Here is a 15,534-nt window from a genome sequence, read left to right as displayed (position 1 = left end):
GTGTGTGTGTGTGTGTGTGTGTGTGTGTGTGTTATGGCGTCTTTTTTAGTGAATTCTTTCTTCAGCAATATTTTATACAGTATGGGAAAGACTCTGGTGGTGAAGGGATGAAAAGATTACTTACAAATTTCAGTATACACAGAGTCCCTGGTGTATGAAAGAGAGAGAGAGAGAGAGAGAGAGAGAGAGAGAGAGAGAGAGAGAGACCAAGTGCCTAGTTCGCCGTCCTCCGCTCTAGCTCGCTTGTGGCACTCTGATGGCACTCTGGTGGCACTTTGAGTCTGGTGACACTGGTGGTATTCTGGCGGCACTCTGGCGGCACACAGGTGGTACCCTGATGGCACTCTGACGGCACTCTGACAGCACTCTGACTGCACGCTGGCGATACTCTGGTGGCACTTTGTTGCTGATGTCACTGTGACTGGTAGCACTCAAGTGGCACTCAGACTTTGGTGGCACTCGAGTAGCACTCTGGTGGCACTCGGCAGCATTCTGGTGTCACCCACAGTTTGGTGGCACTCGGCTGCACTCTAGTGAAACTCTCTTGGCACTCGGATGACACCCAGACTTTGGTGCATTCGGGTGGTACTCTGGTGGCACCCAGACTTTGGTGGCACTCGGACAGCACTCCGGTGGCACTCTGGCGGCACTCAGACTTTGGTGACACTTGGGCAGCACCCTGGTGGCACTCAGACTTTGGTGACATTCGGGTGAAACTTGTGGCACTCTTATGGCATTAAGACTTCGGTGGCACTCGGGCGGCACTGTTGGCACTTTGGTGGCACCCAGACTTTGGTGGCACCCGGGTGACATTCTAGAGGCTCTCTGGTGGCACTCAGGCTTTGGGTCACTGTGATTGGTGGCACTCTGATGGAATTCTAGCAGCAGTCAGGCTCTGTTGGTGCTCTGGCGCTTTTTCTTATGTTTGCTAGGCACACTCACAACATTATATATACAGTACATATATATATATATATATATATATATATATATATATATATATATATATATATATATATATGTGTGTGTGTGTGTGTGTGTGATGGTGGTGACTAACCCCTTCGCTGACTAGGTGCAACAATTAATCTGCTGTTATTCGGTTATCATTACAAACAAGTAGCCATTGTTCTCTCTCTCTCTCTCTCTCTCTCTCTCTCTCTCTCTCTCATATACAGGGATAGATCCATATAAATTAACAGATACATACACACATACATACATGCACATTTATTTATATACATAAGTGCATACACTATGTATTACGGTTGCCAGTGATATCAGCTCTGTCTGAATATATATCTAAGTATCTATGAAATGAAAATGATATCTGCTGTGTATGTATGTATCTATCTACAGTATATCTATCTATCAATCTGTCTATCTATCTATCTATCTATCTATAACTATAGCCCCAACATCTTGAGATACCCTGAGAGACCCTGCCACTGTCATGAAGCGCGGAAAGCCCCAGTCCTTGATGAAGACCTAGACAAAAAAGTGTTGGTATCTACTTTAAAAAAGATGACGTCACTCGTACAAACAAATATACGTATGCAGAATCCCATGTGTGTGTGTGTGTGTGTGTGTGTGTGTGTGTGTGTGTGTGTGTGTGTGTGTGTGTGTGTGTGTGTGTGCTATATATAAAGCAAGGGGATGCCAGCAGGGTCATCATTGCTCCAAGAGGCACTCACATCAGCAGACATGAAGAGCCCTCTGGCCCCACTGTCCTCCCCCCTGCTGCTGCTACTGGTGGTGGGGACGGCCACTGCTGTCCCTCTGATTGGCCTTGGGCATCGGGAGCCTCAGGTTCCTCGCCTCGCCCTCCCTCACCACCTCCTGCTGAACCAACCCCTGGATTTCAACCCATCTCTGGCTGAGGAAGATGAGCAGCCTGAGGTCTTCTTTGTCCCGTTTGGCGTGATCTCGAACGAGGACGATAATGATGACAGTATAGAGGAGGAGGAAGACAACCATCGTCAAAAGCGACAGACATCCGTATCTGGCTCTGTGCAGGAGTCTCGCAGCTGGGGACCAAGGGACAGACACACCCTCTCTGGCAGCCTCGGAGTCGACCATAACAGTGGCGGAGGGTAAGTCACACAAGGTTATATTTCACTTTGAATTGCCTTTCTCTTTACTCATACTGTCTTCTATTATACTTTCCATTGTTTTTCTTTTTACTCATACTATCTTTTATTTTACTGTACTCTAATTTGCTTTTCTTTTTACTCATAGTCTATTATTTTACAAATTTGCCTTTTTTATAGTTAGGCTATATACTTTTTTGTTCACACTGTCTTACAGACAATTTTACCTTTACTTTACTCGTGGTTTCTTTTCATACTCACACTGTCTTTTGTTATACACACATTTGCTCTGATTTGCACCTCAGAACTAACAAACACTCTCCGGACACCTCGGGGTCAACCACACCAGGGCCAGCGGGTACATTCACGTCCGCATCACCTCTTATTTTACCCTCATCTTTGCTGTTGCTTTACTTACTCTCGTTCTAATTTGCTCGACTTACACTGTCGTTTTAACACCAGGTTTGGGGCAGATGACAGTTTTTTTTGTTCTCTCCTTGGTGCTTGGTAAAATGCTGTGTGTGTGTGTGTGTGTGTGTGTGTGTGTGTGTGTGTGTGTGTGTGTGTGTGTGTGTGTGTGTGTGTGTGTGTGTGTGTGTGTGTGTGTGTGTGTGACTTCAGTGTACAGTATGCATGTGAAGTTTGTGTATTGTTATTTGTTTTGGATTTACATTTTTTTAACTTATAACTGTGCTGCCGTCATTTTCATTTTATTTTTCGTATCTCTAGACAGTCTTATTCGCTTTAGGTAAGACCTCTCGTACTCAGAGGATTAATGAGGGATACAGTATATTCAATCTCTCCATGTCCGAGTCTTTTCTAACTGAATAAAAGGATAAACGCTATTTTTGAAGGGAATAAAGTGAAATTTGGAATCAGTGTTCTGTGCTGTTACACTATCAGGAACCGTTTCTTTAGACCATCAATCAAGCAGTCACTTCCTTCCTCTTTCAGGTTCCCCAGCACGACTGACTACAACGCCGGCCTGGGGTACAACTACAACCCCAACGATCGCACTTCTTTGAACCTAGACGCTCAGAGGAGATGGGGCACAAGGTGAGTTAACGCCTGTACTGACACAAGAATAACTTCTTAAGTAATCAGGGAGGCATTCACTTTTCCCTTTGAAGGAAGGACGAGAGATACGGGAAGGTTTTGCACTCCTGCCGCTTTGTTCTTCTTGTAGAAAGCAAATATAAGTTGGTAATATTTTCCTCTCGCAGCAAAGAGTTCTTTTTTGTAGGAGGAAAACAAGACATGGCAATACTCTGCACGCTCGTCTCCCTGTCCCTCCTGGAAAAGCAAATCGCGCTTACAACAAGGAATCTGTCGTAAATATGTTCGAAATTCCCAACTCCAAATATTAGGCAATGTCAGTAAACAATGCACGCCTTACATGTAGTTTATGGATGTTCTCTATTGAAGACTTCTTGCAATATACACACACAGTCAGTAGTTCCTCCCAAATGATACCGGGCAATGAGTTGCTATGTCTATCTATCTATATCCAGACGCCTCACTTCAGTATGGGGTGGCCACAAACAAATCGCCTCCATGTTGCACTATCCTCTAACATTTCGTTGCCCTTCCCCCAACTTACACCCCCCTCTGACATATATACCTCTTTACTCCATCCCTCCATCTCATCCTTGATCCCCCCCTCCCTCTTCTCTATCTCACTCACACACACTCTCCTTGTAGTCTGTCACTCTCCATCCTCTCCACATGGCCAAACCACCTCAGTGTATTTCTCCTCTGAATGATGAGGGATGTAATGAACGCAAGACCGTAGCTGTGTCATCAGATATCCAACAAGCAGTGACTAAAATAATTCTGAATCTTGACAACTGGAACTGGGTATGAATAGGGAGGAGCTTTTGGTCATAAATCTGCCTCTTCTAAATACACCTACGTCTCTTCGTATACCTATACAAATCGAGTACAATTCTTCTTCAAGCCCATTTAGAATCTTTTTTGTTTTATGTGCCAGCTATACAGTGGTCAAAACATCCAAGGTTCCGTGACTGATGCCCATATGACTAAATTACTATATACTGCATGTGTGACTATCTATATATGTGAGTATCTGAATATATGTGACTATGTACGGTACTGACTATTATGTGACTATCTAAGCGACTGATACATCCTTGTGATCATCTGAAGCCCCCCAAATAGTTATTCAGAAGCTCCAATACTGAGGTGATCTATTGTGTGTCCCCTTAACAGTGGCACCAGTACCCAGGGGACCTTGACGGGCACACACTCATGGGGAAGCAGCAACCAACACTCCCTCTCCGGCAACTTCGGGGCAGATCGTTCAAGACCTCGTGGGTACGTCTCGGAATCTTTTATTTCATTATCATTTTTTTTTTTTTTTTGGTTTCACTCACATTTTCTCTGATTTTACCCACATCATCTCTTTACTGACTCACATTTTCTCTTATTTTACCCACACCATCTCTTAATTGACTCTCATTTTCTCTTATTTTACCCACATCATCTCTTAACTGACTCCCATTTGCTCTGATTTACCTCACCCCATCTTTAGGTGAATTCTGTCCTCCGTGCTTCGAGACAGTGCAGTATACACCTTCTCCTATGATGAGGAAGCCAGCTGTTTCAATCATCTCTTGTCTTGTACACAAGTAAATTCAAAGTGTGCCTGTTAAGTTTGTGAGTTTGCAATTCTTTAGCGTTTGGTTTTCTTTGTTCCTCTCTCATTTCCTTCCATTCATCACCCAACCAATCACTTCCTCCCTTTCAGGTTTCCCAGCCAGAGGAACTACAACGCCGGTCTGGGATACTCCTTCACCCCCAGTAGAAGAACTTCTCTTAACATCAACGCTCAGAGGCATTGGGGCTCTTCAGGAAGGTCAGTTAACGTCCACGCCGACACAGAAATAAAAAACTCACCAGACTGGGATTGGAATCGGATATTGTGTCGTATTGTAAGTGGCACAGGAGGCTTCCTAGTACATCTTCTTCAGCGATTTCTTTTTCATATGACACCTGAATAGTCCCCTTAAAGCAGAAAAAATCGCTGAGTAAAAGGTGCTACGAAGCCTACAATGCCACTTGGAATACAGCCCAGTGACGCAGACTGTACAGACGTGTAGGCTGAAATACATATTGACTAAAGATACCCCTTTTTACTGATTCACATTATGGACGTTTCATTTCTCAATCATCTATAGTATGTCCGTCAGAAGGTGGTCAGTGAAACAGGATATTCTCCCAAATTTTATTCCAAACTAAATGATCAGACAATTTTCATCAAAATATGTCCGCCTGTGTTGTTTGGAGCAAAATTTGGAAGAGCATTCTGTTTCACTGGGCCATGTTTTGGGCTTTCAGTTTTTTTTAATGCCAGACATAGTTTAGATAACAGTGAGAAGCAGAACGTTGCCGTAGAAATCGGGGTATAATTTTTCCAACTTTAACCGAGCCTACACGAGTGGGTGGTTTCCGTCAAATTACGTCGGACTCTGACCTCACTGTGGTGAAGAGCTTCCTCTCAATCAAGCTGATAATAAACAAGACAGACACACCAGTGAACTGATCACTTCATATGATTATATTCTTAAGACTTCTTGAAGTGCACACTCATGAGCTTCAGGGCAGTGAACATGGAGTATAATTACACCTGAAAGTGTAGAAAGTTGTGATGTATAAAGTTTTTGCCATAAGTTCCAAACACCCAATCGTCATAACTTCACTTCTTTCTCTCCCTTCAAGCCACAGTCATTGTCACCAATTCAACGCTCCATTCTCCTCCAAAGTCACACTCAAGCATCACCAAATCACCACTAAACCAGCTTTCCCTACAGGTCCCACTCGGTCAACCTCGGCCTGATCCACCGCTTCGGTCGCAGGTAGAGGGTCAGTGGATCGTGTGAAGAAGAAGTGGAGGAGCAGCGGCAGAGGCCGTCCAAGCCGCCCTCACTACCTATAACTAAGCGAGGTGACGAGGACGAAGATATCAAGAACTGAATTCTCATAGGCTTGTAGAATACTTATCTACTGTATACCCCCTCCTTCGCGATTTATTTTTATATTTATGTTTCATATATATATATATATATATATATATATTGACACAGAGACCACCACATGACGAACACTTTGTGCACACGAAATGATAAAAAGAGAAACGCTGCACACAGAAAATATAAAATACCTAAACATCAAGCCAAGGAAATTACAAAAAATACAAAAACAACAGGAAATTACACTATAGTCCCCAGGGTTTGGGGAAAAAAATGAGATAAAAAAATATACACAACACACTTATGACTAGATGTACAAGTATCCGTACATTTGGCATAAAAAATGACAAAGTACAAAATACCAAAACAGAAGATGCAAAATACACAAACATCAAACATATAAATGAAAAAAAAACGCAAAATACCAAAACAGAAAAATCCACAATACCTAAACCAGACACAGAAAATAACAGGAAATGGAAACGACCTAAGCAATGTACACAGGAAACAAAAAAAACAAAAAAAAAAAAAGCAATAATACTGTGAACAAGAAAACTGACAATAAACATCAATGTAATGTCTTTCTTTCACAGAACCTTTTATCTAATGTGGTCCAATTTTTCTTATGTCTGTGCCTATATGTGCACTAATTACAGCCAGACTGGTGCATGACATTACCAATCTCAAGAAAAGCAATCAACAGGCAGTAATTAAGTGGTAAAATTAACCCCTTCAATACGGTGACTTTTTCCCGGTGTACAGTATTTTCGCCAGTGTTAAACGAATTTATTTAGCTTATGGGGGACTTTCTTTACAGGACACAAAAGTATCCTGCATTAACCCTTTCCTTGTTATAGGTCTTTCCTAAGTTAAATAAAATCGTCTGGAGCTAGCAATAACACATCAGTAAAACTTGCCATCGGACTTGCAAACAGAAGACGTCATTGTTAGTTTATCCTTCTTGCTCCCTTCAGACGATTTCAAACTGCAGCAGTTGGATATGCCCTTCATAAACCGTCTCACTGCGAAAGGTGAAAAAACGTGAAGTGAAATAACGTCTCTGCTGGTGGCAATAATATGAAAATGTTCCGGGCTGATGGGACTACAATGAGAGGGACGATAATATGTAACACTTGCATCTCCCCTCGCGAATGTCGTCATGGTTATCCTCACTCTCTGTCCTTCCTCTTAGGCTTTCCCCTCTCCCTCAACTCCCTCTTCCTCCCTACTTCTTCTGCAACTGCGACGGTATAGTCAGAAAAAGGAGCATCTTCCTGGATTTTGCTGACAATACTCCTTTTATTTTAACTTGGCATAAGGTTGGCATCTCTCCATTTTTAATGCTGTGCTATAACAAGAGATGAACAGTACGGAGATGACAGTGCTAGTCACGAAGAACTGCTATGGAAAGATAATATGTAGGGCCACATTACTGTCTTAGTCTGCTATTGAGATGCAAATAACCTGAAAACAAGAATTAAACTTTCCGCGGAAAGTTCAACCATCCGAAACACGTTTTAGTCAAATGAGACGCTAGTTAACTCTGCTAATTTAAATAAAGTTCACAGCAGAAGGAGAAGAAACTAGATTCCCTAACTGCACAGCCATGAGCAAATGTTCGTCGACATGAACTATTTTAGGTAAGAGCAATATGCAGCACACAACAAGGAAGAATGTGAAGGAAAGATACTGCGTGTTGTTTGAGGAGGATGGAAAAATATGGAAGGCAGGGCAGGATGCTGGCAGAGAACTGTCGGCGAAAATTACGTCATGCTTGTACAGCCAAGTTCATAAGTAGGGATACACATCTGCTCAAATTATCTACTGTAGTATACTATTGGTGAGATGTGGAACCGTTTTACTTACTGCCTGGTGCACTGATCATCAGTGCGCCAATAACTGAGGGGATTAGTTCCAAATCCTACCAGCAACAGATACCATAGTACAGTAACCGAGTAGAAGTGTATCGTTTCTCCTGAACGCGACTGTATCAGAAAATCATTAAAAAAAGTTTGGGCATGATACTTTTGTCCAGATAACTAAGAAAGAGAAAATAAAAATGCTGTGTATTGACCTCATTCTTTAAACCCCCATCAATAACAAGCTTTGACTTACTGATGGCATTATTAACAACCGACATGCAGGTAAATCAGAGATACAGGCAACATACACATACATTCGATAAATGACTGCCGATTCGGTAATTAGTACCACCGTGTATAGACACAATCCTGATCCTACGGCACAACACTAAATTTTTATTATGTTCCTCATATCTCCCGCTCCTTCAGGCACCTTGCCAAAAACCTTTCTAACAACTTAACCTCATCATCCTTCCCTCCTCTTTTCTATTCTGATGGCTCTGTAGCTATTTCTTCTACTGATAAAGCAGATCTCTTCGCTCAGACTTTCTCCCCCAATTCCATCTTAAACGATTCCGGTGCTGTTCCTCCATCACTTCCCCCCTCAGACTTCCTCATGGCTGACATTAAAATTTCTTCAGCTGATGTATTTTCTGCCATCACTTGCATCAATACTAACACGGCATATGGGACTGATGGAGTCCCTCCTGTTGTCCTCAAGAACTGTGCTTCAGTGCTTACACCCTGCCTAGGTAAACTCTTTCGCCTTTGTCTGTCAACCTGTACCTTCCTTCTTGCTGGCAGTTTGCTTTCATTCAGCCAGTCCCAAAGAAGGGTGACCATTCCCAACCCTCTACTATCGTCCAATTGCTTTACCATCCTGTGTCTTAAAAGTTTTCGAGTCAATTCTTAACAGAAAAATTTTATAGCATCTTTCCTATCATAACCTTCTTTCTGATCGTCAGTATGGGTTCCGTCAGGGGCGCTCCACTGGCGATCTTCTCATCTACCTTTCAGACTCCTGGTCATCCTTCTTTTGCGAATTTGGCGAAAGCTTTGCCATTGCATTTGACATCTCAAAGGCTTTCGATCGAGTCGGGCATAAATCTTTAATTTCCAAACTACCCTCTCACGGTTTCTCTCCTTCTATCTTTGCCTTCGTCTATAGTTTCCTTTCTGGTCGTTCTATTGCCGCTGTTGTAGACGGCCATCATTCTTCTAGATCTATCAACAGTGGTGTTCCTCATGGCTCTGTCCTATCACCAACTCTCTGCCTTTTATTCATCAGTGACCTTCTAAGCTGTACATCTAACACTATCCACTCGTACGCTGATGATTCCACCCTTCACCTTTCCATTCGGTTGCCGCAACGTCCATCTCAGCAGTTACTTCAAGAAACAAGGGATGAGGCTATGGTACACCTAATGTCTGACTTGGCTCGTACCTCTGACTGGGGTAAAAATAATCTTGTTTTTAATGCATCAAAAACTCAGTTTTTACACCTATCAACCCGACACAATCTTCCACAGGAGTACCCACTAATGTTTAATAATATTCAGCTTAATCCTGAATTTTCCTTGAACATGCTTGGAGTTTCATTCACTTGGGGCTTATCTTGGAAAGATCAAATTACATCTCTTGTAAAATCTGCTTCCATGAGATTAGGTGTGCTAAGCCGACTCTGTACCTTCTTTACCCCTGCACAGTTGTTGACTTTGTATACGGGTTTTATTCGCACCTGTTTGGAGTACAACTCTCATGTGTGGGGAGGCTCCCCACATACAGCTCTTCTCAATAGGGTGGAGTCCAAGGCTTTTCGTCTCAACTCTTCTCCTCTTACTGGCTTCCTTCAACCTCTGTCTCTTCGCCGCACTGTTGCATCTTTATCTCTTTTCTGTCGTTACTACCATGGTCACTGCTCCTCTGAACTGTCTGCTTGCATCCCTCCACCTCTACGACGGGTGCTTAGCATCCGTCTATAGCAACAAACTCTCATCCCTTTTCTGTCCAACTCTCTAATGCAAGAGTTAACCGTTACTCCCAGTCCTTCATTTATCCAACAGGTCAACTCTGGAACTGTTTCCCTCTGTCTGTATTTCCTACTTCCTATGAGCTCCAGTTTTTCAAACGCACTATGTCCAGGCATCTCGAAATGAATGGATCTTGATTTTGGTTCTCTTTTGTATTGTTTTTGTTTTTTCTTGGAAGGAACTGTTTGCGGGCTTCGGCCTTTGGTTCCTTCTTTCTTGCATAAAAAACTAACCTAATCGCCCGGCATATCAATACGTTTCGGTAGTGTATGTTACTTTTGTATTTTCTTTTCCTTTTTCCAGTGCCAAGATAATACAACCTGCAAAACAACACAGATAAATACTGATGCCTTAATGTTACTTTCCTTTTTAGGTAGGTAATGCAGAATAAGATTTCGTTTCCCTCTTTCATATGAAATATCAGTGACAGATTTTCTGTGCTGTATGGTGTCCTTCTCACTATTTCCTGCCGGCTTTGACTGGTGGGTTTGGAAAGTGAGTAGAGCCTTCCTGCTTATCAGTCCTTGCCCTTGGCAGATATAATAGTTTTGTTAAAGGTGAGTATGGAAGTTAAGAAGTCACTGCATGATGGTATTGTGATCCCTACCCTGACGTATGGAAGCGAGGCGTGGACCTTGCAAGAGGGGAACAAGTCAAGAGTGAAAGCAGTGGAAATGAGTTACTTGAGAGAAGCATGTGGAGTGACGTGGAGGGACAGGTTGACGAATGAAGAAGTGAAGGAACGTTGTGGGGTAGATGTGGATGTGGTTGAAAAGATTAGGAGAAATACACTGAGGTGGTTTGGACATGTGGAGAGAATGGAGAATGAAAGACTGACTAAGAGGGTGTATGTAGGTGAGGTGGAGGGAGGGAGAGGGAGGGGTAGACCAAGGATGAGGTGGAGGGATGGAGTTGAGAGGTATATGAGGGAGGGGGGGGTGAGTTGGGGGGAGGGTAGTCAAATGGTGGGTGACAGAGTGACTTGGAGGCGTTTTGTCTGCGGCCACCCTTTGCGGGATTAGGGCGTCGGGCTATAGATAGATAGATAGATGGTTAAAGTTCCCTGTACTAAATATCCAAGAAAGAACCAACAAGTCGTTGTTGTTTGCTTTGTAGCTTACTCCTTGAAGGAAGGATGCGGGAGTGAGGGTGTACACTCCAGTGTACACTCTCACAGTGGGTGAGAAGGGGAGGGGTAGCACTGGAGAGCCTATGGATTATTTTATATAGATTGTCCTTATCTAATTCGTTTTCTTCAAAGCGACTTCATAGAAAATGAATAAAATACATGGGTAACTAAAAGTGTTTACCTTTTCTCGTTAATGTCGGATTAACAAAAAAACAAAACTAATAAATCGCGTAAAATTTCGTATTTCCTATATGCAAGTGTACTAGGCAGGCTAAATATATGGAAACGTCAACTCCGAGATAACTGCATTATTTACGTCACATACTCTTAAAAAAAAAAAAAAATGGTGATGTATATTTATGGTGGTATCTGTGCCTCAGTTCATCATGGTTCTGGAGGTTAAAACAAAAGGAAATCACTTTTTTCCGGCACTGCTAGTTTCTTAGGCCGTATTTCAAGCTGCATACACGGCTGCGTAGCACCTTTTCCTAAGCGATTTGATTTCCATATATCACTAAAATTATCTTTTGAGAGGTTTATATCACTTTAATAATGACAGGGTTCGAATTACGAGAGGATACTGAGGTGTGACGTGCAGAGTAAATCGCTAAGGAAGATGTGCCACGAAGTCTTTCATTCCACTGAAAATACGGTCCTTCATGGCTCGCAGCAGAGTCCACGAATTATTCTGACTTCCACACCATATCTTCGTTATTCTCAGGTATGTAGGTATGTTATATTCAAATTGTTAGCTATCACAGGGACGCAAAGTGGAGGAAGAAAAGAAAGCGAGGCAAAAGACAGAGTAATAAAGAACAGCGAAATAGCAGAAACGATATCAAAGGAAAACGATGGAACAGAAATGAAAACAAAACAAAACAAAACATAACGAGGTGGTAGCACGATATCAAATGAAATGTTGCAGACAAGATATAACATGATATCGAGGTAGAGACGAAATTAAAAGAAAAACAAAGCGGCGGAAACGATTTCTAAGGAAAACGAAGCAGCAGACGAGAGAGAGAGAGAGAGAGAGAGAGAGAGAGAGAGAGAGAGAGAGAGAGAGAGAGAGAGACTTTAGTAATAAGCCAACGCTGTGTTCCTGCGCCTCGCCCAAGACGTCTTTGATGCTGCAAACTCATTAAAGTTAAGTTAGCGCTAAATGTTTTTTCCTCGGCAAATAACTTGAATCGTGTGAGATGCTGAGAGGGACGGGAAGTGGTGCTGGTGGTCTGGCGCTGTTCAGTCCTCCAGCCCGAAGTTCCATTCCCCAGGGACCAGTGGTGATAATCTGGTGGCCCCTCCAAATTGGCGATGCCTTGGTTAGCATATTGTGCTCGCTAACAGATGAACCCGAGCTCCATTCTCAAGCCGGTCAGACTTGAGAGCGATTTGTTTTCTCCCTACCCTTGCTCATTCTGCAGAGTGGGGACCGAGATGTATGGTGATTTATAGGTCTTGTGCTTACACAGTACTACGACTGGGCATGAACCGACTGTCACAGGCCAAACTTATCTTCCCGAAGGACAAAAGAAGATAAATGGATGTCTCCTTCTAGTGCGTTCTTACTTCATGGAAAATGCTCTTACTAGTTTATTTTCTCTGCTAATATGGGTATGCATTTTACTAAGCATACAGATGATCAGTTCTCCCTCTATTGTGTATTCCCTGCCCTTGCTTCCTGAGACCTATCTTACCTCATCATTAGGAGGCAAAAAAAGGTTCCAATGATGATGATTATAATAATGATGATGATGATTATAATAATGATGATGATGACGATGACGATGATGATAAAGGAAAAGACATCTCCTACTGAAGAGAGTAAGATGGTGGTTTTGGTGGTGATAATGATGGTGAAAATGATGATGATGATGACATGGGAGAGACTTCTCGTACAGAAAGGATTAAGCTGGTTTATAAGCGGCGCTCGATATAAGACGATATCGAGAACTGACGCGCTCAGGAGATGGGATTGGAAAGACGGTATCAGAGATGAGAGGATAAGGGGTTGGCAGTAAAGCGATTGGGAACAGGGCACGGGAGGCTCTGAATAATACCAGGCCTAAGGATTATCTTGGCAGGGTGGAAGGGAGGGTTTGGGGTGGCAGGGTGTGTGGAAGATGTGGATGTGGAATTTAGAACAGGGGTGCAGGATGAGGGACTTGGAATACGGGGTGCTGAATGTGGAGTCTAGGATGTGGAGAGTAGGATAAGAATATGTTTTGGGGGATGTGAACTGCATGTAGAGTTTAGAATATGAGGTGCTGGATGTGGAATGTAGGATGAAGAGTAAAGGTTGTAGAGTCTAGGATGTGGAAAGATGGATGTGGAATTTAGAATATGATGTGCTGGATTAAGAGTAAAGGATATGGAGTGTACGATGAGGAAAATAAGTTGTGGTGCATAGGAGAATGTGGGGCGGTGGATGTGGAAGGAAGGATTATGGTTGGAGGACGACGAGGAGAGTTTGGATTGCAAGATGTGGAATTCAGGAACCGGGGTGTTAGATGAAGGGTGTTGATTGCACTGCCAGACATAATCCAGGTGGCAGTGAATAACAGATGAGTGTTCTTCCAGTTTGGAGTGGCTGTTCGATCGTGAGGAGAAAAACACTGGTCAAGCATTCCACTTCAATGGTTTACATTCTGGAAATTCCGTTTACTCTATTACATCATGTCTGGCAGTGGGAAACAGCTTATCCAGAGGTTGGCTCGGTGAAAAGGCGATGTCGCTTTTCTAATTTTGATCTCGACCAACACGATTAGATAACTGCATCAAACTATGGCCTCTTCTCTTATTAGCTCCAGACATTTCGAAACTACTTTCCTTCGGCGACTCGTTTTTTTCGTTTTCTTTTTTTTTTTCCTTTTTTTTTATCGAGAAAGCCCAAAACCGAAAACCTGAAAATTCTGTCTTTTCTAAATAAGACTGAGCAAAGAGGAAACTAAATCCAATATATATTTTCAGCGCCGGATCCAGTGATATTACTAAAAGTCTGAATTCATGCTGGCTCTCTGAAAAGCTTCCCCCAATTTTTTTTTTGTTTTCAAATTATTTTTTAAATTAATTTTATGATAAAATATATGCAGTATATTTAATGCATATGTTCTTGTGAATAACATTATTCCTTTATTACAAGTAGAGCAGCTTGTACAGCACCCTACCCGTATCCCTGATCGCCTTGGAGAGAGCTCCAACATACTTGACCTCTTCCTCACAACTAATCCTTCTGCTTACTCTGTTAATCTTTTCTCTCCGTTGGGCTCCTCCGATCACAACCTTATTACCTTAACCTGTCCTATCACTCCGGTACGGCCTGTGGATCCTCCAGGGAAACGTCGTCTATGGCATTTTGGAGCCGCGGACTGGGAGGCCCTCAGACAGTACTTATTTGATTTTCCCTGGAATGAATATTGCTTCCATGGCCGGGAGCCATCTGAGTGTGCCTTGCGCATTACGGAAGTTATTCTCTCAGGCATGGAAGCATACATTCCTTTCTCATATCCTTTGACTAACGCAAGAAAGCCTTGGTTTAATCACGCTTGTTCTAATGCTGTCCGCAACAAGGAGAGGGCCTACAAAAGGTACCGGAGCCAACCCACCCCTGAATCACATCATCATTACGTTTCTGCCCGGAATCGTGCTAAGTCTGTTCTTCGCTCTACTAAAAATAATTTCATCCATACTAAATGCTCTCAACTCTCCAACTCGAATTCTTCCCGCTCCTTCTGGCACCTTGCCAAAAATCTTTCTAACAACTTTACCTCATCATCCTTCCCTCCTCTTTTCTACTCTGATGGTTCTGTAGCTATTTCTTCTACTGATAAAGCAGATCTCTTTGCACAGACTTTCTCCTGCAATTCCACCTTAGACGATTCCGGTGCTGTTCCTCCATCTCTTCCCCCCTCTGACTTCCTCAAGGCTGACATTAAAATTTCTTCAGTTGATGTATTTTCTGCCATCACTGGTCTCAGTACTAACAAGGCATATGGGCCTGATGGGGTCCCTCCTGTTGTTCTCAAGAACTGTGCTTCTGTGCTTACACCCTGCCTAGGCAAACTCTTTCGCCTTTGTCTGTCAACTTGTACCTTTCCTTCTTGCTGGAAGTTTGCTCTCATTCAGCCAGTCCCAAAGAACGGTGACCACTCCCAACCCTCCAACTATCGTCCAATTGCTTTAACGTCCTGTATTTCAAAAGTTTTCGAGTCAATTCTCAATAGAAAAATTTTAAGGCATCTTTCCTATCACAACCTTCTTTCCGATCGTCAGTACGGATTCCGTCAGGGACGCTCCACTGGCGATCTTCTCACCTACCTTTCAGACTCCTGGTCATCCTCCTTTCGGGACTTTGGCGAAAGCTTTGCCATTGCTCTTGACATCTCAAAGGCTTTCGATCGAGTCCGGCATAAATCTTTAATTTCCAAAGTGCCCTCC

The 15,534-nt window shown here is 42.9% G+C and overlaps 1 protein-coding gene across 2 annotated transcripts in view; it reads left to right on the top strand.

Moving 5' to 3' along the window:
* The first annotated feature begins 1,684 nt into the window (after positions 1-1,684).
* The window catches only part of LOC145407017 (uncharacterized), a 253,318-nt gene continuing 239,468 nt past the window's right edge, over positions 1,685-15,534 (top strand). Inside the window, exons 1-5 of one of the 2 annotated variants that reach the window (XR_013898666.1) lie at positions 1,685-2,090; positions 3,042-3,143; positions 4,317-4,421; positions 4,855-4,962; positions 5,918-6,112. Coding sequence is in view for 1 of the 2 variants with exons in the window: in XM_080278033.1 (XP_080134159.1) it covers positions 1,702-2,090; positions 3,042-3,143; positions 4,317-4,421; positions 4,855-4,962; positions 5,918-5,966 (753 nt within the window). In the remaining variant the exon portion in view is untranslated. Of the gene's footprint in view, positions 2,091-3,041; positions 3,144-4,316; positions 4,422-4,854; positions 4,963-5,917; positions 6,616-15,534 lie in introns of those variants that run through there. The other variant, XM_080278033.1, reaches the window with a different exon arrangement.

Source organism: Coenobita brevimanus, chromosome 72 (assembly GCF_032717465.1).
Source record: "Coenobita brevimanus isolate Jiangsu-jjx chromosome 72, ASM3271746v2, whole genome shotgun sequence".
NCBI classification, from domain to species: domain Eukaryota; kingdom Metazoa; phylum Arthropoda; class Malacostraca; order Decapoda; family Coenobitidae; genus Coenobita; species Coenobita brevimanus.
This window is presented reverse-complemented; position numbering and strand designations above follow the sequence as displayed.